This window comes from Panicum virgatum, chromosome 1N (genome assembly GCF_016808335.1).
Source record: "Panicum virgatum strain AP13 chromosome 1N, P.virgatum_v5, whole genome shotgun sequence".
Classification (NCBI taxonomy): domain Eukaryota; kingdom Viridiplantae; phylum Streptophyta; class Magnoliopsida; order Poales; family Poaceae; genus Panicum; species Panicum virgatum.
The window spans coordinates 60,696,501-60,721,241 of NC_053145.1; the positions used below are offsets into that span (position 1 = coordinate 60,696,501).

The 24,741-nt window shown below is 48.7% G+C and overlaps 1 protein-coding gene across 2 annotated transcripts; it reads left to right on the plus strand.

The window, feature by feature from the left end:
* The first annotated feature begins 661 nt into the window (after nt 1–661).
* On the plus strand, nt 662–24,611 carry LOC120657207 (alpha-mannosidase I MNS5-like). Of its 2 annotated transcripts, XM_039935478.1 has the most exons (17): nt 662–886; nt 14,044–14,073; nt 14,968–15,010; nt 15,092–15,157; nt 15,251–15,312; nt 15,459–15,558; nt 15,660–15,842; nt 16,274–16,331; nt 16,425–16,604; nt 16,870–16,990; nt 17,087–17,168; nt 22,974–23,059; nt 23,138–23,236; nt 23,367–23,510; nt 23,663–23,813; nt 23,915–23,918; nt 24,168–24,611. In XM_039935478.1, exons 1-17 carry the CDS (start codon nt 771–773, stop codon nt 24,170–24,172), a joined length of 1,530 nt encoding a protein of 509 aa, XP_039791412.1. In that variant the 5' UTR covers nt 662–770; the 3' UTR covers nt 24,173–24,611. The 2 variants fall into 2 exon arrangements, with proteins under 2 accessions (XP_039791412.1, XP_039791411.1); XM_039935477.1 differs by lacking the exon at nt 23,915–23,918 and having other exon boundaries at nt 665–886.
* Nucleotides 24,612–24,741: the final 130 nt, after the last annotated feature.

Genomic DNA, 24,741 nt, shown 5'->3' on the forward strand with positions numbered 1-24,741 from the left:
AAACCTGCCACTAGCTGCTCCCTTATTTACATATCATATTAGATTTGTTCTAAATCAAATTTGGTAATTTTGACAAAATCTATAGAAAAATATAGGAACAACTATATTACCTAACATATGCGCTATCAACATATATTTTATTGTGGATTCAATGACACAAATTTGGTGGCGTAAATATTATTATTATTGGAAATTTGGTCAAATTTAGTTAAATTTAACTTAGGATAAACTTAATACGACTTGTAAATAAAAACAGAGGGAATATATGACCGATAGATACGTATATTAAGTAACAAGTGAATACGTGCCACATACATGTGAGAATATTTATATTTTTTTTAGAAATATAGAAGGTGCTCTGCTTATGCATTATAGTAGGTGACAAGATATGTACAAGGGATTACAAAAACCACAAGGACAAGAAAACTAACTGACAATAATCACAGAAAATCAATTACTCTCCCATGCTAAACTAAAAACATGAAGGTCTTGTGTAATGACCTCTAATAGTGACGGTCTTTGTGCCTTGTTCTGTGAGAATATTTAAGCTGGTGTTCACACAATTTTCAGAAGCACGTGAAAAAAACAAAAGGGCATTTGTAGCATTGTAGGTAAATATCAGGGTCCTCCTAACAAAATCCCGCTCGATAGGACCCGCCTGAAGTGAGCCCGATCCCCACCACCGCTCCACGGCTCCACCAGCCTAGCCAGCCAGCCCCTCCTCGCGCTGTCGTGCGTCGTCCCGTCCCACCACACTGCGGGAAGCCTCCATGCGATCCCCTGAGCCGAGCCTCCCGGCGCCGGCGCGGCTCGTCGTGGTTGCGCTCCTCCTCGCGGCTCTCACCGGGGGCGCCGTCGGCGTCGATGGGTACGGGCGCGCGAGGAGGCTGCTGAAGTGCATCTAGGCCCATAGATGTTAATGGTAAGTTTCGGTGATTAATGACAACCGTATGCGACTAACGTGTGTTCTGAAGGAAAAATTAATGATTGATTTAGTCCCATATGAAATGTGAAAAGAGACCCCTCAATTCGTTACAATCACGCGTGCCAAGGACTCAATTTCAAATATTAAGGACCTTTCTAGTCTCAAGTGTCACAAGGAGATGAATGACACTTGATTTAGATATGGTTTATAGTGTCTAGTTCTTGACCGTACTATTAAGAGGGGTTCATGAGTTAGTAGCTTGAACAAACTTGAGTTGGCCTTAGAAATCTTGCACACTCGCTCAAAAACAGCTCAAGATAGTCAATAGAAGTTAACACAACACTTGGAAGAAGAAACAATCGAAGTAACATTGAAATCCAAGCCAATTCAGCTGAAAACCAGGAAAAACAGCAGCACCGGTTGAACCGGTGCCCTAGCGTCGGAGCATCCGATGCTTGCCGGAAGGACCGATGCCCTGTCGGTCTATCTTCTCTGGATGAAGGCTGAAATCAAGTATAGCACCGGTTGAACCGATGGTCAGAAAAGTAAGCACCGGTGCAATGAAAGTTCTTTGTTCCAGAGAGCATGTTTTGGTGGACTTCAACTTCTCTTCAGCACCGGTTGAACCGACGCTTCGGAATCAAAGCACCGGTGCATTGAGCGTCCTATGTTCCAGAGAGCTTGTTTGAATTAATCAGTAAACCTCTTCAGCACCGGTTGAACCGATGCCTCTACGGAGCATGCACCGGTGCATTGAAGCAAGCCTGGACACTGTGTCAGAACTCCAACGGCTACAATTGGGACACAGAGAGACCGGTTGAACCGACGCCTCAAAACAGACACCCATCGGTTCTTCCGGTGCTCATGATTTTTCTGCAGTGGACTTCCAACGGCTATGTAACTCCTTCCACTCTATATAAGGGCACCCCATGGCTCATTTCAGTTGCCTTTTGACACCCTGAATACTTGAGGCCACCCTTGAGAAGAAGAGAAAGTGCTTTGAGCAAACAAGAGAAGATCTAGCATTTTGTTTGTGCTTCAACCTTGAAGAATCCATCCTTTGCAAGTGTAGCAAGTGTGCTTGAGCTAGGGCCAACTGAGTGTAGGTCAAGTGAAGGCTTAGGAACTTGTTACTCTTGGTGTTTGACGGCACCTAGCCGGTCTTGGTGATCGGGAGGTTCTTGGTGAGCTCTTGGAGTTTGTGGGAGCCCCAAGACGAGAAGTTTGTACACGGTGTGAAGCTCGCCGTTCCGGAGATGGAGAAGGAGCATTCTTAGTGATCACTTGCTTCTTGGTGGAGCAAGGGAGCTATACCCTTGTGTGGGTGCTCCAACGTGGATTAGGGGGGGAGCGTCAACTCCTCGATACCACGGGAAAAATCTGGTTGTCTCATGTCCTTTACTTTTACTTCAAGCATTTAATTCCTTCCATTGCTCTTCTTGCTTGTAGTTTGACTAGGACAACTTGCTTGTTAGCGTGAGCTCTTACTTAGGATTTGATCTTGCTAGTGTGCATCCATCTAGGCAAAATGATCATGATAGTGTGTTTACCTACCTAAGGACCCTTTGCTAGCATGCTATAGTGACTAGGTTTCGAATTTATAGATTGGACAATACTAGTCTAGGTTAAGGACTAGTTAGAAATTCGAAAAAGTCCCAATTCAACCCCCCCTTCTTGGGCCATGATCCTTTCAATTGGTATCAGAGCAAGGGCTCTCTTTGTAGGCTTAAAATCCTAGAGAATGGCCGGGGGAAGTGGTGGTCCACCCAAGCTCGATGGGAGAAACTATGCTTATTGGAAAGCTCGCATGGCGGGTTACCTTGAGGCTATAAATCCCATCGCTTGGGCGGTCACGGAAAAACCTATTGTTGGTCCGTGGAATGAGGATCAAGTCAAATATGGTGCTAGAGCTAAGAATGCTTTATTTGATGCTCTTAGTGAGGAGATCTTTGCTCGTGTTCATAGCAAGAAGACCTCTCATGAAATTTGGGAAGCACTTGAAGCTATCTATGTTGGTTCTAAAAAGCTTCGTGAAGAAAAATATCAAGTGCTTAAGGAAAAACTTAATGAATTCAAAATGCTTCCAAATGAGTTGGTTGAACAAATGTTTGCTCGATTAAATGTGCTTATTGAGGACATTAACGCTCTTGAAATTTCTCCCTTGTCTAACAGTGACATCATACGGAAGATCCTACATTGTCTACACAAGTCCAAGTACAACATCGTCACCTCATTGCTCTATGAGAAGGATCTTGAAACGCTTGAAGTGAGTGATGTTGTTGGGAAGATTCGATCTCATGAGATGTTTCTCTTGGGAGAAGTTGATCCACCGCAAGACAAGAGAGATCTTGCACTCAAAGCTAAGAGTGATCACAAGTCCAAGAAAAAGAACAAGTGCAAAGTTCCATCACCAAGCTCAAGCGAAGATGAAGCTAATGAAGATTCAAGTGATGAAGATGGTGATGTTGAGCTAGCACTTCTCATGAGAAAGACCTCCAAGATGATGTCAAGGTTGAACAAGAGAGGGTACAACTATGACCCTAAGAAAAACAAGTTTCGTACCCGGAAGAGCAAAGACAATGTCAAGAAAGTTTGTTACAATTGTGGCAAATATGGTCATCTCTCATATGATTGTCCGGAGCCTTCAAAACTCAACAAGAAACAAGAAGATGGTGACAATCAATACAAGACTTCAAAGAAAAATCATGAGAAGAAGGACCACAAGAAGAAAGGGTCTTTCACAAGAAAAGAGAAGGTCAAGGCTTTCCTTGGAGAATGGATCACGGATAGTGAATCCTCAAATGATGACTCAAGTGATGAAGAATCAAATAAAAAGATTGTGGGGATTGCCATGCATAATGATGAAGATGATGGTGATGAGGCACCTCTACCTCCACCACCCATGTGCTTAATGGCAAGAGGTAACTCCAAGGTAAGTGATAATGATGACTCCTCTAGTGATGAAAGTGAACATTGCTTATCTCCTATTGAAGTGCAAAACATCCTAGAAGAGTACCAACAAGTGATCAAGAAGTACAAATCAAAATGTAAAGTTCTTGAAATTGAATATGCCAAGCTTAAGGCCTCAAATAATGAGTTAATTGTTAGGCACAATGAGATAATAGAAACTCATGATACAAGCATTGTTCCTAGCAAACAATTTAAAGAGGAGCATGACAAGCTGCTTGTTAAGCATGATGAATTAAATGTTAAATATGAGGAAGTAGTTGTGCTTAACAAGTCGCTTACTTCATGCAACAAAAAGCTTAAGCTTGATTATGCTAATTTAAATATGAAGTATCAAGAACTTGACCTTGCCTTTGATGCTTTGGATGAAGAACTAAAAGAAACTCAAACAAAAGTCATCAAAGTCAATATAGCTACTTCTTGTGATGATCTTGTGAAGTTGCCTCACCCTACTACTTGTCATCATGCTTCTCCTTCTTGTTCAAAGACTAACCATGATAGGGAGAAACAACTTGAGGAGGAACTTGAAAGCATGAGCAAATGCATGTTCAATGTGACAAGAGGAGAATACTTGCATAAAGAGATTCTCTTCCACAATGCAAGGCACTATGGGACAAATGGACTTGGATCATTTCCCAACCCTCCGGAAAATTGTCCCAAGTCGCCGGAGCTCATGGCATGCTTCAACAAGGAAGTTGGGTCATATTGTCAACATTGTCAAGTCACCGGGCATCACACAAGGGAGTGTCCAATTCCTACACGTCCACCTCCTACCTTGCCTCCTAATTACAAGTCTCAATTCAATGAAAATCATTTCTTGTTAAGCAAGCTTAAAAGTGGCAAGGTTAAGGCAAAGTTTATTGGCACTCAAATTAAGGGAAAGCTACCACGCCAACTATGGGTTCCTAAAGCTTTAGTAACTCATGTCAAAGGACCCAAACTTGCATGGGTTCCCAAACCTCAAAAGTGATTCACTTGTGTGTAGGTGAACTACAAAGCCGGTGGCAAGCATTGGGTGCTTGATAGCGGATGTACACAACACATGACCGGCTATGTAAAGATGTTCACCTCACTAGATGAAGATGTGGGCGATTATGAACATGTCACCTTTGGTGACAACTCAAAAGGAAAAGTGGTAGGTTTGGGTAAGGTAGCCATAACCAAGGAACTCTCTATCTCTAATGTGTTGCTTGTTGAGTCGGTTAGTTTTAATTTGTTATCTATTGCTCAACTTTGTGATTTAGGACTAATATGCACCTTTAGTGATAGCGACGTTGTAGTGACAAGTAAGGAGGACAAGAGCTTAATATTCAAAGGATTTCGACATGGTAACATCTACCTTGTTGACTTCTCATCTAATGATGCAAGCTTGACGACATGTCTCTTCTCCAAGAACTCCATGGGTTGGCTTTGGCATCGCCGCATTGCTCATATTGGCATGAGTCAACTCAAGAAGGCCTTCAAACGAGGTATGGTGGTTGGTGTTAAAGATGTTACATTTGACAAAAACAAATTGTGTAGTGCTTGTCAAGCCGGGAAGCAATTTGCATCATCACATCCCATGAAGGCTTATTTGTCAACATCAAGAAGCTTGGAGCTACTACACATGGATCTCTTTGGACCAACCACCTACAAAAGTCTTGGCGGTAATCTCGATTGTCTTGTAATTGTTGATGATTATTCTAGATATACTTGGACTTTCTTTTTAGAGGACAAAAGCAAGACTATGGGGATCTTCAAGATTTTTGTCAAGCAAGCTCAAAATGAATTTGAGTCAAGTGTTGTGAAGGTCCGGAGTGACAATGGCACGGAGTTTAGAAACACTCAAGTAGAAGAGCTTTGCAACGACTTGGGGATCAAGCATGAGTTTTCATCAACATACACACCCCAACAAAATGGAGTGGTGGAGAGGAAGAACAAGACATTGATCACTCTTGCAAGAGCAATGTTGGATGACTATGGCATCTCACAAAGATTTTGGGCGGAAGCCATCAACACCGCATGCCATGCGTCCAACCGAGTTTATCTTCACCGCTTCTTGGGAAAAACACCCTATGAGCTTCTTATTGGGAGGAAGCCCAACATCTCCTACTTCCGGGTGTTTGGTTGCAAGTGCTACATCTTCAAGAAAAGGAAGCACCTAGGCAAGTTTGAAAGTAGATGTGATGTTGGTTTTCTTATTGGTTATTCATCAAACTCCAAAGCATATCGAGTATTCAATAGTGCTACAAGCAAGATTGAAGAAACTTGTGATGTGGAGTTTGATGAGACTAATGGCTCCCAAGGGGAAGTTTTCTCTTGTGATGATGTAGGTGATGAACCACTTCGAGAAGTCATGAAGAACATCACTATTGGGCAAGTCAAGCCAAAGGAGGAAGTAGAAGAGCTACAAGCCTCATCCACTCAAGTGGAAGTCACTTCCAAGGATGACTCAAAAGATGAAGACAAGTCTACATCATCACATCACCATGATGAGTCGTCCGATGAAGAAGATGATGCCTCACCTCCTTTTCATGATGCCCAAGATGAACAAGTGGTTGAAGAACAACTTCCATTTGATGACACGCACATCACAAGTGAACAAGCCCAAGCTCAAGATCAAAATGACGAATCACTAGAAGAATCAACGTTTCAAGCAAAAGAGAGGCATACAAGAACTTCAAGGAATCATCCCATTGACTTGGTCATGGGTAACCCCTCTAGTGGAGTAAGAACTCGTAGACGTCAATATGCCTCTTTTTGTGAACATTACTCGTTTGTTTCTTGCTTGGAACCCACAAATATAGATGAAGCACTTGAGGACCCGGATTGGGTGATGGCCATGCAAGAAGAGCTCAACAACTTTACCCGCAATGAAGTTTGGGTTCTTGAAGAACGTCCTCAAGACAAGAATATCATTGGTACTAAGTGGGTCTTCCGCAACAAACAAGATGAGCATGGTGTAGTGATTCGCAACAAGGCAAGACTTGTGGCAAAGGGCTTTGCACAAGTTGAAGGGTTGGACTTTGGTGAAACATTTGCCCCCGTTGCAAGACTTGAAGCCATTCGTATCCTTTTAGCGTACGCTTCACATCATAACATGAAACTCTTTCAAATGGATGTGAAGAGTGCGTTCTTAAATGGCTTGATTAATGAGTTGGTGTTTGTTGAACAACCTCCCGGGTTTGAGGACCCTAGATATCCTAATCATGTTTATAGGTTGCACAAGGCGCTCTACAGGCTCAAGCAAGCGCCAAGGGCTTGGTATGAACGCCTTCGTGACTTCCTTATCAACAAGGGCTTCAAGATCGGGAGGGTGGATACAACTCTATTCACAAAAATCATCAATGAAGAGCTATTTGTATGTCAAATTTATGTTGATGATATCATTTTTGGTTCAACTAATCCCACTCTTTGCAAAGAATTTGGAGAAATAATGGCTAGGGAATTTGAGATGTCCATGATCGGTGAGCTCAATTTCTTCCTTGGGTTTCAAATCAAGCAATTGAAAGAAGAGACTTTCATCCATCAAGAAAAGTATACAAAGGATATTCTCAAGAAATTCAAGATGGATGATTGCAAGCCGATCAAGACTCCAATGCCAACTAATGGACATCTTGACTTAGATGAGGGAGGTAAATCGGTTGACCAAACTCTTTATCGTTCTATGATTGGGTCACTTCTTTACCTAACCGCATCTAGGCCCGATATCATGTTTAGCGTATGCATGTGTGCCCGTTTTCAAGCTAATCCTAAGGAATCACACATTAGTGCCGTTAAGAGGATCCTTAGGTATCTCAAGCATACGCCTAGCATAGGCTTGTGGTACCCCAAAGGCGCTAGTTTTACACTCTTGGGATACTCGGATTCGGACTTTGCCGGATGCCGTGTGGATCGCAAGAGTACATCTGGTGGGTGCCACTTGCTAGGGCGTTCCTTAGTCTCTTGGTCGTCAAAGAAACAAAATTCCGTGGCCTTGTCAACCGCGGAGGCGGAATATATTGCCGCCGGGGCTTGTTGTGCTCAAATCCTCTATATGAAGCAAAGCCTCTTGGACTATGGTGTAGTATTAGATAGGATCCCGCTCCTTTGTGATAACGAGAGTGCCGTTAAAATTGCTAATAACCCGGTTCAACACTCTCGCACCAAGCACATAGATATTCGCCATCACTTTCTAAGAGATCATGTGGCAAGGAGTGATATACTACTTTGTGGTGTTCGTTCCAAAGATCAATTGGCGGATATCTTCACCAAACCTCTAGATGAGAGCACCTTTTGTAGGTTGCGAAGTGAGCTTAACGTTTTAGATGCTTCTAACGTCATATAATTGCCTTGTCATATAGATGCATTTCATATGTACATGTGCTAGGGGCTTGTCTAACCTTGTCAAGATAGTGATGAACATGGGTCTTGCATGAGCCGGTGGTCTTGGTTTCGCTCATGGCATGAAGAATGGTTCATCATGAAGAAGCTTGACGAGGGTTCAAACTTGACAAGATAGATTTAAAATTTTGCAATGCATGTGCTTGTCATATAGAATGCATCCATATTTAATCTCTCGCTTTGCATTGGCATTGCATCACGTTAGTAGCATCACAAGGGAGCAAATCACACTTCGAGAAAGATATTCATGCTAAATATGATATATCATCTCCACAAGAGTGATAAGATCAATGTTGCGCTTTCATGCCTATTGAGCCACGTCCTATCGAACTTAAAGTTTCAATCTCTAAGTTCATAGGCAAAGTGGCTCATACATTTGGCTTTTGTGTTTAAACCTCGCTTGGATCTTAATTTGCCTATGTTAATATAAAAGCTTGTGAGCACTTAGAATGAGTGTTTGAGGGGTGAGGTTGTCTCTCGAAAATGATCCAAATTGAGTGTTTATGGCTTTGGTTTTGAAAATTTGGATCAGAAGTAGAGTTTGTAGTTCAGCAGAAAATTTCCTTAACCACCGGTTAAACCGACGCCTGGTTTTTCTCTGCATCGGTTCAACCGGTGCTTAAAGTCTTCGTGGCTCGGTTTCTGCATCGCCTCTGGAACAACCTCCGACCGTTACACCGACGGCCACCGGTGCTTCCGATGGTTGGCGGATGAACCGACGCCTAAGCATCGGTTCAACCGGTGCTACTGTGTGGAGTTTTGGCCCGTGCCTTGTCTCTGGACCTTACTCCTGCCGTTGCACCGACGCCCATCGGATGTTCCGATGCCCCAGTAACGGTTCTTCCGGTGCCCTTTTGACCACGGTTTTCCTCTCTTTCAGATCTGGTCAACATTACACCGGTGTTTACACCGACGCTAGTTTCTCAGCACCATCGGATCTTCCGGTGCTTAGGGTTGGCGGGCCCGCTCGTTCTGTTTCCTCTTAACTCTTCCGCGGGTCCCACGCGTCAGTCTCACTCACTGTTCTTCTTCCTTCTCGCGAAACCGCCGCCCTCACACACGCCCGTACGCCGCTCCGCCGCCGCCACTCCCGCGACGCCCCTCCACTGCCGCACGCGCGCCGCTCCTGCCCAACTTCGCCGCCGCGCCACGCGCCAGCGCTCGCGCATGCGCCGCGCCTGCGCCCGCGCCACGCTGCGCCGCCTTGCGCTCCCCTGCGCCGCCCGCACCGCGCGCCGTCGCCTTCCACGAGCAGCGCCGCCGCTTCGCAACACCTCCGCACGCGCGTTCCCCTGCTCCTTTGCCCTACTCGAGCCGCAGCAAGGGCTCTGTCTCACTCCCTACACCCCTTGATCAGGCGCACTCAAGGTGCTCGAGAAATTGACTCTTAGGCTTTTCGTCGATTTCGTCCCTGTTTTGCAAGGGTATGTCTACACACTCTTAAGCATGTGTTGTATCTTAGCTTTCTCATCCTTGACACACATGTTCACATATGACCCTTGCCTCTCACTCACACATCTTGGCCCTTGACTCGATATGATCTATATTAGTTTGTTCTTTTAAAGGTTAATCCACTAGATTTCTTGTCATAAGCTCAAACCGAATCCATGTTTTGGCTCTATGTCAGATGGCTGGTGACAAGAAGGGCAAGAGCAAGATGGTTGTGCAGAAGAAGAAGAAGCGCACCCGTGAGGACCGCGAGCGAGAGCAGGCTGAGGCAGTGGCAGACGCAGCTGACAGGCAGGGCTCGCTCAGGATCAGGGATCCTCAGGCTCAGGGGGAGCCACAGCAGCAGTTACGTCGCTCAGGACGTACTCAGACGGCTCAGGCCACACCAGAGTCCCGCTCACGTCCACGGACTCGAGGTGGTGGCACACAGAGGGGAGCAGGTCATGCACCGCAGCAGCACACCGTCAGTCAGACACAGTCAGGGGGTCAGGACAGTGGTGAGGAGCTGCCCGAGGTTGAGTTGTTCGATCTCAGGGGTATTCCAGGACCTAGGGTCAAGAGACTGCGTTATGTGACCCCGGAGCAGTGGTTTCCCGAGCAGAGGGATGTTGGAGTTGATCGTCGCTTTTACACTCTGCTTCAGGAATCTTTTTACCACACCTACTGCCAGTTGGACATCAAGATTAGTGAGCACAAGATGCTCCACTGGGTAGCTATGCGTGTAGCAGCAGGTGGGACTCCAGTGCTTCCTCTCTTTGAGAGATATGTTGGATTGCCTACTCTACTCAGTGAGAGGTCCAGGTACATTCGAGAGTGGGTTCGTGTCTTCTACGCCACTCTATTCATTGAGGAGGACCGGCAATTTATTGACTTCATGTTCCAGGAGAGGCACTATCGTTTGACCCGAGCACGACTGGCTACCTTTCTTGGAGTTCAGATTGCCGAGGAGCCACACTTCTTACACTATCAGGCTTATGGCAGCACGGTACCTCCTCGACGTCCTCATGAGTCTCACGTACCATCTGACGAGGAGATCAGTGTTCTTTTCCAGCAGCCCTTCCTGCCTGGCACACCGAGGACTCCGGACAGGCTGACTCCCATGGCACACTCTATCCATCTAGCTTTGAGGAAGAGTCTGTTATTTCGGATTGGATACAATGAGGGGATTACAGCTCTGCAGCAGTGGCTTCTACTTTATATCATGACAGGTCGTGACTTTGACCTAGTCAACTTCTTTATCTGCGAGCTAGAGGATGTGATTCTGGATGGCATGACAGTTCACCGTCGTCATCTGTTTGCTCATTGGATCTGTTGGATTCTGGCTCAGCTAAGTCAGAATGAGCATATGGATGAGCTGGAGCACTCGAGGACACAGTTCAGTTTTTACTCACCAGCTACTCCTGGAGACGGTCGTCGTGGCTTGAGAGGCCAGCGCCGAGCACAGCGGGTTCTTGATGAGCGTGTCTTGGCTGAGGGCAGAATTGCAGACGATCCGACAGCAGCCGAGGACGCTTCACTAGCAGCAGCAGAGGCTCAGCTCCCACACTACCTGATCACTGACTCAGAGGACTCGGAGGATGACGAGGACTTCATTCCTACTGTTACAGTCCCTCGAGGAGCTCATGATGATGAGGCAGGATCCTCTGGTGCAGCACGAGCCCCTGCTCCTCCAGTCACCACTGCTCAGGTTACTCAGCCTGATGCTCTTGCTGCCATTCTTACTCGGCTATCAGATCAGCAGGATCGGTTTGCTGCAGCTCAGCTGAGTATGCAAGCCGAGCAGGCTCGCCAGCAGGAGGCCCAGACTCTAGTGCTTGAGGGGATTCGGCAGCAGCAGGAGGCCATGAGGCTACAGCTACAGCAGCAGTCCCAGATTCAGCAGCAGATGTTCACATTCTTTTCGGGATGCTTCGGTCAGCTGTATCGTCACACTGGACTGCCTGAGCCTCAGCTCCCTACACCTCAGCAGCTCCAGTTCGACCCCACTGCTCCTCCTCCACCTGCTGGCGGATTCATGCAGACACCCTTGTCATCTTTCCCGGTGTCACCACTTCTACAGACCGGGTTGTTTGCCAGTCCTGTTCCTACTGCTGCCCCGGCTCCTGCTCCACAGCCTAGTGTCTGGACAGCCGAGCAGCGTGCAGAGTTTCATAGACAGCAGCAGATCCTACACCAGCTCCAGCACCCCTCGGCTCAGTCACTCACGTTCTACTCTCCTTCTCAGCCCGAGGTGCTCCGTCCGTCCGTCGTGCGCCCCACTCAGCCAGACCTGACTCCCGTCACGTCTGCTCCTCCGACGGACTCCACGATCGTCGCCGCGCCAGCTTCTACCGCTACACCGGCTACTTCTGCTGCTCCGACGACTCCGGTCGAGCAGAAGTCTTCTTCGGTCGACGACGACTGGACAGACGACGACGCCGACGACTCCGCCGCTCAGTTCTCCACCGGACCCAGCCGGAAGACCCCGCCTTCTCCAGCTCAGGATTAGATCGCCTTTCTTTTTGATGCTTTGTTGCCAAAGGGGGAGATAGATAGGGGGAGTAGAGATAGGGGGAGCTTGGTGGTTTGTGGCGTGTTTGGATCTTCATGTTTTTGGTGTATGGACATGTTATTTGGATATTGAGTATGCTCTGTGTTGACATGTCCCTACATGTGCTTTATTTCAAGTAATGCATGCTTGTTTATCGCTTTCAATTTCATATCTTGTGTATCTCTACTATTGTGTTGTCATCAATCACCAAAAAGGGGGAGATTGAAGTGCATCTAGGCCCATAGATGTTAATGGTAAGTTTCGGTGATTAATGACAACCGTATGCGACTAACGTGTGTTCTGAAGGAAAAATTAATGATTGATTTAGTCCCATATGAAATGTGAAAAGAGACCCCTCAATTCGTTACAATCACGCGTGCCAAGGACTCAATTTCAAATATTAAGGACCTTTCTAGTCTCAAGTGTCACAAGGAGATGAAGGACACTTGATTTAGATATGGTTTATAGTGTCTAGTTCTTGACCGTACTATTAAGAGGGGTTCATGAGTTAGTAGCTTGAACAAACTTGAGTTGGCCTTAGAAATCTTGCACACTCGCTCAAAAACAGCTCAAGATAGTCAATAGAAGTTAACACAACACTTGGAAGAAGAAACAATCGAAGTAACATTGAAATCCAAGCCAATTCAGCTGAAAACCAGGAAAAACAGCAGCACCGGTTGAACCGGTGCCCTAGCGTCGGAGCATCCGATGCTTGCCGGAAGGACCGATGCCCTGTCGGTCTATCTTCTCTGGATGAAGGCTGAAATCAAGTATAGCACCGGTTGAACCGATGGTCAGAAAAGTAAGCACCGGTGCAATGAAAGTTCTTTGTTCCAGAGAGCATGTTTTGGTGGACTTCAACTTCTCTTCAGCACCGGTTGAACCGACGCTTCGGAATCAAAGCACCGGTGCATTGAGCGTCCTATGTTCCAGAGAGCTTGTTTGAATTAATCAGTAAACCTCTTCAGCACCGGTTGAACCGATGCCTCTACGGAGCATGCACCGGTGCATTGAAGCAAGCCTGGACACTGTGTCAGAACTCCAACGGCTACAATTGGGACACAGAGAGACCGGTTGAACCGACGCCTCAAAACAGACATCCATCGGTTCTTCCGGTGCTCACGATTTTTCTGCAGTGGACTTCCAACGGCTATGTAACTCCTTCCACTCTATATAAGGGCACCCCATGGCTCATTTCAGTTGCCTTTTGACACCCTGAATACTTGAGGCCACCCTTGAGAAGAAGAGAAAGTGCTTTGAGCAAACAAGAGAAGATCTAGCATTTTGTTTGTGCTTCAACCTTGAAGAATCCATCCTTTGCAAGTGTAGCAAGTGTGCTTGAGCTAGGGCCAACTGAGTGTAGGTCAAGTGAAGGCTTAGGAACTTGTTACTCTTGGTGTTTGACGGCACCTAGCCGGTCTTGGTGATCGGGAGGTTCTTGGTGAGCTCTTGGAGTTTGTGGGAGCCCCAAGACGAGAAGTTTGTACACGGTGTGAAGCTCGCCGTTCCGGAGATGGAGAAGGAGCATTCTTAGTGATCACTTGCTTCTTGGTGGAGCAAGGGAGCTATACCCTTGTGTGGGTGCTCCAACGTGGATTAGGGGGGAGCGTCAACTCCTCGATACCACGGGAAAAATCTGGGCAAAATGATCATGATAGTGTGTTTACCTACCTAAGGACCCTTTGCTAGCATGCTATAGTGACTAGGTTTCGAATTTATAGATTGGGCAATACTAGTCTAGATTAAGGACTAGTTAGAAATTCGAAAAAATCCCAATTCAACCCTCCCTTCTTGGGCCACGATCCTTTCAGCTGCACATGAAGAACAAGGTCCTGGAGATGTGAGTATTCAGCTGCCGTGTGCTTCCTCCCTTCCGTCCTCGCTGTTTACGAACTATCACCTGTCGGATCTCGTCGTGGGTGGTGTATCGTAGTGTCTGCGTGGAAACAAGCCAGGCTCTTTAATTCTGTCTCGTCGCATAATTTCGTGAGTTCTGAACTGAAGCCGTAAACAATGCCAAAATTTGTTCGATTTGTTCGGGCAAATGCCCACATTTCGAGCTCACGTGTCTCTGGCATAGGCACCAACTCTGCTGTTGTGCTGGTTCTATATCGACAATTTTCTATAAGAACCGAGAATTAAGGATTGGGGTAATAAACTTGGCAACAAAATTTCTGTGCTCAATTGGTTGGTAAAATCTGACAGCTCTTTGAGCGTAGGCTCTTTAACCATTATATGCCTTTGTATGGTCTTTCCTCGATTACCAGTTTCTTATGAAATGAATTAGACTTTAAGGTTATTCCAGATTGACGTTATCAAAGTATTTGAGTATAAAAAGTTGGGATGTTGGCACCTTCAACTTTATGCTTCCAAGGAAGAGCACTGTTGCATACCCTCTAAAGAAATATCTCTCCTTGTACCATCAATGCTGTTTACAGTGATATGTGTTGACCCCTCAAAAAAAAAACAGTGATATGTGTTAGGCTGGCTGATATAGTGTTGTAAATCAAGATCTCTAGGGCATCACATCTTCCTAATAGAATAGTTCAACATATCCTTCTTTTCTAAGGAAGTTCAACATATACTTGCTAACTTTTAAGACTCAAGGCTGTATGATAACCCACAAAGGTGTGTGAAGGGTGGCCACTCGCTAGCAAGTAAACCTATTGCTTGTTTTGGCTTCATTGCCATGTTGAAATATGTGCTGGTACTGATATTTTTCCTTTCCTTTCAGGTTTTATCATGCTTATGACAACTACATGACTTATGCATTCCCTGCATGTTTATCAGCCATCTTACTTTCGTTCGATTTCTCATTGGATAGTACAAGCTGATGTTCTTTCTTGATACCTTTTCAGCATGATGAATTGAAGCCTCTTACCAAAAGTTTCACGGACTCACTCAGTGAGCTTGGCAACCTAAATGTATTAAAGTATTGACAACTTTATGGGTTTCAATTCGTATTATAAACTAATAAGATACATAACTTAATGGCACCTCTTTATTCTTTCTTGTAGCTTGAGCACTTGCCACAGGATTATAACGGATCAGCATTGACACTTGTCGAGTCTTTATCAAGGTACACTTCATGAAGTTGTAATATTTCTTGGTACTTTCAGATTTATACTGTCTTTGTTGTTCAAAATATGATGCTCTACTGTTTCTTCCAAAGACACATTTATTGGTAAGGTTGATACGTAATGCCTTTCTGTTTGGCTCATGCAGTCTTGTTGTCTTAGGTAACTTTACAGAGTTTGAGAGAGGAATTCTCTGGCTTTCAGAAAACCTTACTTTTGATGTTGATGCTCGGATTAATCTTTTTGAGGTAATGCTATTTTAATATTGCTACTGTTATCACATACTCAAGATTTCAGGACTAAAAGCAGCACTACATTTTTTCTCGTTGTTTTTATTTTTGTTATACAGTGTAACATAAGACTTCTTGGGGGGCTTATTTCTGCTCATCTTCTTGCAAAAGACTACAGCAGCCAGCGGAAAGATGGACTATATCACGATCAATTACTTCATCTTGCTGATAGTTTAGGCAATCGTTTTCTACCAGCATTTGAGACTCCTACTGGATTGCCATATGCATGGATTAATCTTAAGGTTCATAAACAAAACTTTTGATTTTTTTCAGACTTCAGAACAGATTGTTGTATGCATGGATCAATTTTAAGGTTCCTTTACAATCAGTACAAAACAAGACAAATTTTGAAATCATGTTGCCATTTGAATAACATCATTTGCTGTGTGTAAAAGTCTTTGTGTGCATTCAACAGATCAAACAGAAAAGGAACTTCCGCACAGAGTAACTACATTTGTCTGAAAGCAGACTGTAGCAACCTGAAGTTTTTCCTCCAATAACTTTTTGGAAAGGACTTGCATTAAGACAAGCATGCTCATTAGACACAACGTTAACATGCAACTTTCTTTAGGATAACTGGGACAACGTTAACCTGCTAATCATTAATTGGCTTAGCTGTTGAACTTACGTCTTGTCAAAATATTTCTATTGATGATACAACTCCCTTTTCCAGTATGGAGTAATGGAGAATGAGACAACTGAAACAAGCACACATCAGGGTGTGGTGGGTGGTTAGAACTTATGCCTATTATTCCTGGGTAAATGTATGGTTCTTGTATAATATGTCTATTATGATTCACATGGGTGTTGTATGATTCTTACAGGTTCACTTATACTTGAAATGGGTGTATTGTCAAGGTTGACTGGCGATTCCAGATATGAAGCTGCAGCTCTTCGTGCTCTCCGCAAGTTATGGAGCATGAGAAGCTCACTGAATCTAGTAGGCACAACACTTGATGTTTTTACTGGCAAGTGGATTGAATATTCATCAGGAATTGGTGCCGGTAATGCTATTAATACTTACCCATGTGATTTATTGATCATATACTGATTTTAGCATTGTGGGAGCATCTATTTTTCTATTGCTTCCACTGTCACATTTTAGCATCTTCATTTCTAAAAACAGATAACTATGGCCACTTTGTGGAACTTCGTCTAATTAGAAAATATTTTCTAAAAACAGATAATTATGGCTACTTTGTGGAACTTCTTTTAAATAGAAAATATACTTGTTTGAGACTTAATAGTGATTTCTAGTAACATTTGCAGGTGTTTACTCATTTTATGAGTATCTTATTAAAACGTATATTCTTTTCGGAAGCGACGAATACTGGGATATGTTTCATTCAGCTTACCTTGCGGTGCAGAAGTACTTCCGACATGGTCCATGGTGAACCCTTCTTCCTGGCACTTCATTTCACCCAACTTGTCAGTCTCTGGATTATGCTTATATTGAATAGTGATGGTTGTCAATTTAATTTGACAGGTACCATGATGCTGATATGAGGACAGGAGAAGCAACGCATTGGCAACTAACTAGCCATCAGGCCTTCTGGCCTGGTCTTCAGGCTTGCTGAAGTCCATGCATTGGATGAGTTATTACCTTATGTTGGAGTATATTGAGCCCGTGTGTATAGAGGCCCATCTAGAGGCCCATGTATAGGTATTATATATACCCACCCATCTAGGGTTGGAGGAATACATGCCACTATTCTCTCCATCATGGTATCATTAGCCTAGGTTAAACTCCTCTCCCCTCCTCACAGCCGCCGCCGCCGCCGCCACCATGGCTGGCCGGCGGCCGGCGTCGCCTCCCCTCCCTCCCCTCTCCTCCTTCCCCTACCTCTCCTCCTCCCCTGCTCTGCAGCCCGCTGGCGCCTGGGCCTCCTCCTCCCCTGCCCTGCAGCCCGCCGGCGCCTGGATCTCGTCCTCCCCTGCTCCGCAGCCCGCTCGGCCGCCCTACGCCGCCGTCGCGGGGGCTGCAAGGGCCGCCGCCGCCGCGGGAGCCGCCGTGGGGTGCGGATCCGCCGCGGGACCCTCTCTCCCGGCCGCCGCGGCGCGCGGATCTGCTGCGGCCGCCCTAGTGGCGCGGGCCCAGCTCGATCCAGCCGCCGCCGCCGCCGCCGCTATTGCGGGTGCAGCCGCCGGTGCTACTGGTGGCCCGCCTCCTCACGGGCCGCAGGGGCCGCTGCAGCCGCCCGGACAGGGCCTGCTGCCAGTGCAGGGGCCCCTGCCGGCCGCCGCCAGCGCCACCATGGAGCAGGCGCACGCTGCGCCCGCTGCTGGTGCCACTGCAGCGGGAGGGGATGGCGGAGCTGCGGGCGCGGGCGCGGGAGCTGATCCCGCTGTCCAGCAGGCCCTGCTACAGACCACGACGCCCGATCCAGCCGCCGCCGCCACCCACCGCGCTGCGGTCGCTGCCGGCAAGCAGCCCGCCGCCGCCGCCGATCCCGCGTGGTCCGGCCTCGGGATGGCACCCGCGGATGCGCCGCTCGCCGCCGCCGCTCTCGCCACGGCCCTCCTCGCCGCCAAGTCGGAGGCTTCGGCGGCCCAGGAGCGGGTCCGCATGGCTGCCCTCGCCTGGGAGCGCGAGCGTGCCACGGCCGACGCCCTCGCCCTCCGGGTCGCCGAGGCGGAGCGCTTTCTCCGCATCTCCTCCGGCCAGTTGCCCTTCGACCCCGAGCCTGGCAGCTCCTCCCGCCGTGCCCCGCCTGCTGGATCTGGAGCACGGTACGACCCGACTGACCCCATGGTCGCCCAGCTTCACCTCCAGGCCGCCGGCGTCCAGAACATCAGGGCCCTGGTCTCCGTCCTCCTCGATCCCGCGTCCTCCTCCTACGGCCGTTGGCGGGACCAGGTCCTCCTCACCCTCCGCCGCTACGCCCTCGACGACCACGTCCTCGTCGACTCGCCGATCGAGGAGCGGGACGTGACGTGGCTGCGCCTCGACAGCGTCGCCCTGTCCTGGATCTTTGGGACCATCTCCCTAGATCTGCAGGACCTCGTTAGGACCCACGGCGGCACCGCGCGGCAGGCTTGGGTGGCGCTCGAGGGCCAGCTCGACGCCACCTTCCGCACCTTCGTGCAGGGGGACCTCTCCGTCGGTGAGTACTGCCGGCGGATGAAGAGCATGGCCGATGCTCTTCACGACCTCGGGGATCCGGTGTCCGATCGGGTCTTGGTGCTCAATGTCCTACAGGGACTGAGCAGCACCTACGACCACCTGAAGGGCTGGATCGCCCGCCAGAGGCCCTTCCCCACTTTCCTGCAGGTCCGGGACGACCTCGCCCTCGAGGAGAACACCAGGGGTCTCGCACCCGGATCGCCCTCGCCCACCCCCACCGCGCTCGTTGCTACTCCACCGGCCTCCTCCGCTGCTGCTGCTCCCGCCGGGCAGACCGGAGGAGGGGGAGGCCGTGGACGTCACCGGCGGCGGGGTGCTGGTGGTGGCACTGGGGGCCCTGCTTCTGGGAGCACCGGTACCGGTGGGGGCCGTCGGCTCCGACTCCGGCTCCCGCTCCTGCCCCTGCCGCTGGAGGTACGCCCTGGCCATCCTTCAGCAACCCATGGTCATGGCGCATCTCGATGTGGCCGTTCCAGGGTCCGGGAGGGGGCCTCGTCCTCAGCTCCAGCCAGCGGCCATGTTCACTGGCGCTGCTCCACTCTTCGCGCCGTCCTGGACCCCGCCCGCTTAGCCCTGCCAGCAGCCGACCTGGCCTGCGGGGGGGGACCAGGCCGCTCTGGCGCAGTCCTTCAGCACCATGGGACTGACGCCGCCGACCAGCACCGAGTGGATCGCCGACTCGGGTGCCTCGTTCCACACCACTCCCGATGCTGGTATCCTTTCTTCTGTCCGACCCCCACACCCCTCTTATCCTTCTTCTATCATGGTTGGTGATGGGTCTTGCCTTCCTGTCACCGCCGTGGGTTCTGCTCCTCTTCCTAATGTTCTTGTTGCTACTTAAATGGTTCACAATCTTCTTTCTATTCGCCAGTTTACTGCTGACAACTCTTGTTCTATCGAATTTGACTCCTCTGGTCCTACTGTGAAGGATTCGGCTTCCCGGCGTCCACTCCTCCGATGTGACAGCCCGGGGCCCCTTTACACTCTTCGGCTTCCTGCTTCCGCTGCCTCGCCTTCGGCTTCTTCGTCTTCTGCTTTTGTCGTGACGCCTTCTTCCACCACCTGGCACCGCCGGCTTGGTCACCCCGGCCGCGACGTTTTGGCTCAGCTCCGCCGTAGTACCGATGTTCCATGTATTAGGGCCCCTGCTGAGCACCTCTGTCATGCATGCCAGTTAGGTCGTCATGTTAGACTTCCGTTTTCTTTTTCTTCTTCGCATGCTGCGCATGCTTTTGATCTCATTCACTGTGACCTGTGGACATCTCCTGTACTCAGCATGTCTGGCTATAAATATTATCTGGTCATTGTTGATGATTTTTCTCATTACTCTTGGACTTTCCCTTTGCGCGCTAAGTCTGAGACCTTCCCCAGCCTTCTCCACTTCTTTGCCTGGGTGTCCACTCAGTTCGGCCTTCCCGTTAAGGCCATCCAGTGTGACAACGGGCGGGAGTTCGATAACTCAACCTCCCGGTCTTTCTTCTGGTCTCGGGGTGTTCAGCTGCGTATGTCTTGTCCGTATACCTCTCCTCAGAACGACAAGGCTGAGCGGATGATTCGCACGACGAACGACGTCGTGCGCACCCTTCTGATCCAGGCTTCTCTCCCCCCGCGCTTCTGGGCTGAGAGCCTCCACACCGCCACCTACCTGCTCAACCGTCTTCCGTCCACTGCTTCTCCTGCTCCCACTCCACACCATGCTCTTTTCGGTACCCCTCCTCGCTACGACCACCTTCGGGTCTTCGGGTGTGCGTGTTACCCTAACACCTTCGCCACCGCTTCTCACAAGCTGGCGCCCCGCTCGACTCGTTGTGTGTTCCTTGGGTACTCCCCTGACCACAATGGGTACCGATGCTTTGACCTCACCTCTCGCCGCGTTCTGATCTCCCGACATGTCGTCTTCGACGAGTCGGATTTCCCCTACTCCACCTCCTCCACACCTTCTTCTGATCCCGAGCTCGCGTCTCTGTTTCCGACTGACCCGGTGGTTCAGCCACCGTTACCTGACTGTCCTTTTCCTGCAGGTCCGTTCAGCCACCGTCCAGCCACGCGCGGCCCCGGTGCCTTCCCCTGCACCTGAGCGGTACGCTCAGCCGGTGCAGGTGTACCGGCGTCGCTTGGCACCGAACCCGGCGCCACAGCGGTACGCTGAGCCGGTGCAGGTGTACCGGCGTCGTTCGGCGTCGACACCGGCGCCGCCTCCTGCTCCGGAGGCTCCTGCGACGCCGACACCGGAGCCGTCGCCGCCGCCGACTCATCCGGCTCCCTCTCGAGCCGAGCCGGAGGTGTACCACCCGCCGGTCATCCATCGGGATCCTCGGCATATCCATCCCATGGTGACTCGGCAGATGGCGACCCAGGCCGCGACTCTCTCCGCCAGCGAGGGAGAGCCGCGGGTCTCTTCGGTACCCTCCTCTGTCCGCGACGCCTTCGCGGATCCTCACTGGCGTCGCGCGATGGAAGAGGAGTACGCAGCTCTTCTTGCCAACCAGACGTGGGACCTCGTGCCGCGTCCGTCTGGTTGCAATGTGGTGACTGGCAAGTGGATCTGGACGCATAAGCGTCGGGCTGACGGCACATTGGAGCGCTACAAGGCTCGCTGGGTTCTCCGGGGGTTCACTCAGCGGCCTGGAGTGGACTATGATGAGACCTTCAGCCCGGTCGTTAAGCCCGCTACGGTGCGCACGGTACTCTCGCTTGCGCTCTCGCGCACTTGGCCTGTGCACCAGCTGGACGTGAAGAATGTGTTTCTTCACGACACCTTATCAGAGATTGTTTACTGCTCTCAGCCTGCGGGATTTGTGGACTCGAGTCGTCCGGATATGGTCTGCCGGCTCAACAAGTCTCTCTATGGGCTGAAGCAGGCTCCTCGGGCTTGGTACTCTCGGTTTGCTACGTTCATGATGACACTGGGGTTCACCGAGGCCAAGTCTGACACGTCTCTCTTCATCTACCACCGTGGGCATGAGACTGCCTATCTGCTGCTATATGTCGACGACATTGTGCTCAGCTTCCAGTCAGCGGTTACTTCAGATGGTCATCTCCTCTCTGCAGCAGGAGTTCGCTATGAAGGATCTCGGTCAGCTCCACCACTTCTTGGGCGTCACTGTTGAGCCTCGCCCGTCTGGTCTTCTCCTTCACCAGCGGCAATACGCCCTCGATATTCTGGAGCGGGCTGGGATGACTGATTGCAAGCCCTGCTCCACTCCAGTCGACACTCAGGCGAAGCTGTCTGCTGATCTGGGTGATCCGGTGGATGATCCTACTGCCTACCGGAGTCTCGCCGGCGCTTTGCAGTACCTCACCTTCAACAGGCCGGATCTCACCTACGCTGTTCAGCAGGTCTGTCTCCATATGCATGATCCCCGGGAGTCACACCTTGCTGCGCTGAAGCGTCTCCTCCGGTACGTCCGTGGCACTGTGGACCTCGGCCTGGTCCTTCACCGCTCGTCCTCTGCTGAGCTGGTGGTCTACACAGACGCTGACTGGGCTGGCTGCCCGGACACTCGTCGCTCCACCTCCGGCTACGCCGTCTTCCTGGGCGGCAACCTGGTCTCCTGGTCGTCCAAGCGGCAGCCGGTTGTCTCCCGCTCCAGTGCCGAGGCGGAGTACCGGGCTGTCGCTAACGGCGTGGCGGAGGCGTTCTGGCTACGACAGCTCTTGGCGGAGCTCCACAGCCCGCTCGCCAAGAGCACGCTCGTCTACTGCGACAACGTCAGCGCCGTGTATCTCTCCACCAACCCCGTCCAGCATCAGCGGACGAAGCACGTGGAGGTCGACCTACACTTCGTGCGCGACAGAGTCGCCATCGGCGATGTTCGGGTACTCCATGTCCCGACTACCTCCCAGTTTGCTGACATCTTCACCAAGGGGCTGCCCTCGTCGACCTTCTCGGAGTTTCGATCCAGCCTCAACGTAGCCGGTGGCTAGTTGTGGCTGCGGGGGATATTTGCCCTTTGTACTCTATCTGTACTCTCATCTTGTCCAGTCTTGAACACCGCTGCGTCGGTAGTTCAGACTGCGGGGGGGGGTGTTAGCTTTCTTGTTGTCCAGTCTTGAACACCGTTGCGCCGGTAGTTCAGACTGCGGGGGGGTGTTGGAGTATATTGAGCCCGTGTGTATAGAGGCCCATTTATAGGTATTATATATACCCACCCATCTAGGGTTGGAGGAATACATGCCACTATTCTCTCCATCACCTTACTTCTGAATTTTAATTTTTTTTGTTTGCTTACTTCTATATCATGCACAGACGCTTCTGGGAGACGTTGCTGCTGCAAATCTGTCGCACCGTGAATTTTACAATGTATGGCAAAGGTTTGGTGTGTTACCTGAAAGGTATGCGAGCACACACGTGTAACAAGGTAATAAAACATAATTTAGATAGATTCATTGATGTATGTTTATGTCTTGTAGATATCTTTTGGACTATGGAATATTGCATCCTACAGAGAAGTACTATCCCTTGCGTCCTGAGTTTGCTGAGTCTACATATTATCTTTATCAAGCTACTAAAAGGTGTGCCCGACAGTTTATTGTTTTTTTGTCTTATTTTTCTGATCATAGAAACACTATTCACCTGCAGAAGTATTTTGTTCTGCTGCTTTTCCTCGCCATTTCTTGATTTCTGAAACACTTCTCTCATAGATCCTTGGTACCTAGAAGTGGGTGAAACTATTATTGGATCACTTAATTACTATAGCAAAGTGGATGGAGGTTTTGCTAGCATCAGATATGTTTCAACAATGAAACTTGAAGATCATCAACACAGCTTCTTTCTTTCAGAAACGTAAGTTAACAGTCTTCCTCTTGTTTGTTTGTAACAATTAGCAGGAAAATATTCATGCCATCAGAAGTCATTTTTGGGACTCAATGGTGCGGCACAAAACCCACATCAATAAACTCACTACTACTGTTAATGCTCCAATTAACATCTTGCAGATGCAAATATCTTTTCCTTCTGTATGATGATTCATTCTTGAGGAATCAAAATTATATATTTACAACAGAGGGACATCCCCTCCCGATAAGAAGCACATGGCATGAGAAATTTCCGGCAACACATGTTCTCAGCAACTGGACATTTGTTCAGGTGCCTTTTCTTCTTTCTGACTACGTACCTTTTGGGGGTGTTTGGTTTTAGGAATGTGGTGATCCATCACATTCTCGCTCACATTTTTGTTTGGTTTGTAGAATGGTATGGTTGATCCATCACTACCTCATCCCTTTAGAAGCACATGGTTACTTTAATAATGAGGAATATGTTCATCCCACCAAAATTCATAGGATTACTTCATGATGGACCATTCCATTCAGATGAAGTGATTTCTCAAACAAAATATTCCTAAGTGGTCATGTCCTAGTCCTTGTCTTCATGAGTGTTGGTCTTGTGATTAGTTGATATGGGGTATAGTGGCTTTCAATGACACCAGGAACTTTTCTGCAGGATGAGAGGCAACCAATTCGCGTGAGTGCGCTATCGTCCCAAGTTTGTCCAGAGACAGTTTTCCGACAAAGCGTTGGATCCCCTTGGGAGAGTGCGTGCCATGTACCAGATGCGCACGCTAGCAGGACCTGTATGGGATAGAAGCAGCAACATGCAAGAAGAGAACCTGTCTGTAGTAGGGCTGGCTACTGCGGCTTATGGCTGGTGATTTATTAGCATATTCAGAGCTGGAGGATATACCGTTTTGCTATTACGGGAGGATGAAGATATGGTGGGAAGGTTTGAAATATAACATTAATTAACAAATGGCTTGGGATAGCATAGTGGAATACCATGATAGCCGATTTGCTGCGTCTGAATTGTTGTTCAATTTTGACTTCGTAATGTTTTTTACCATTATATGCAAGCTGATGAAAGTGTCTGATACAATTCTAATTTGATTCATTTGATGGCAACTCAAAACCAGGTTACTTCCACCATAAACCCTAGGATACAAATAACGATCAAGTAACGCTTACAAGACATACTTTAGATATTAGCAATTGGTACCACCATAAACACTAGGATACAAATA

What these genes read in the sequence shown, in the direction of transcription:
- LOC120657207 (XM_039935477.1), top strand. Translation starts at nt 771, where the DNA reads ATGCGATCCCCTGAGCCGAGCCTCCCGGCGCCGGCGCGGCTCGTCGTG. An exon ending in CTTGTCGAGTCTTTATCAAG is followed by an intron (nt 15,313 to 15,458) that starts GTACACTTCATG and finishes TGGCTCATGCAG; the next exon opens with TCTTGTTGTCTTAGGTAACT. An exon ending in TTTGGTGTGTTACCTGAAAG is followed by an intron (nt 23,060 to 23,137) that starts GTATGCGAGCAC and finishes TATGTCTTGTAG; the next exon opens with ATATCTTTTGGACTATGGAA.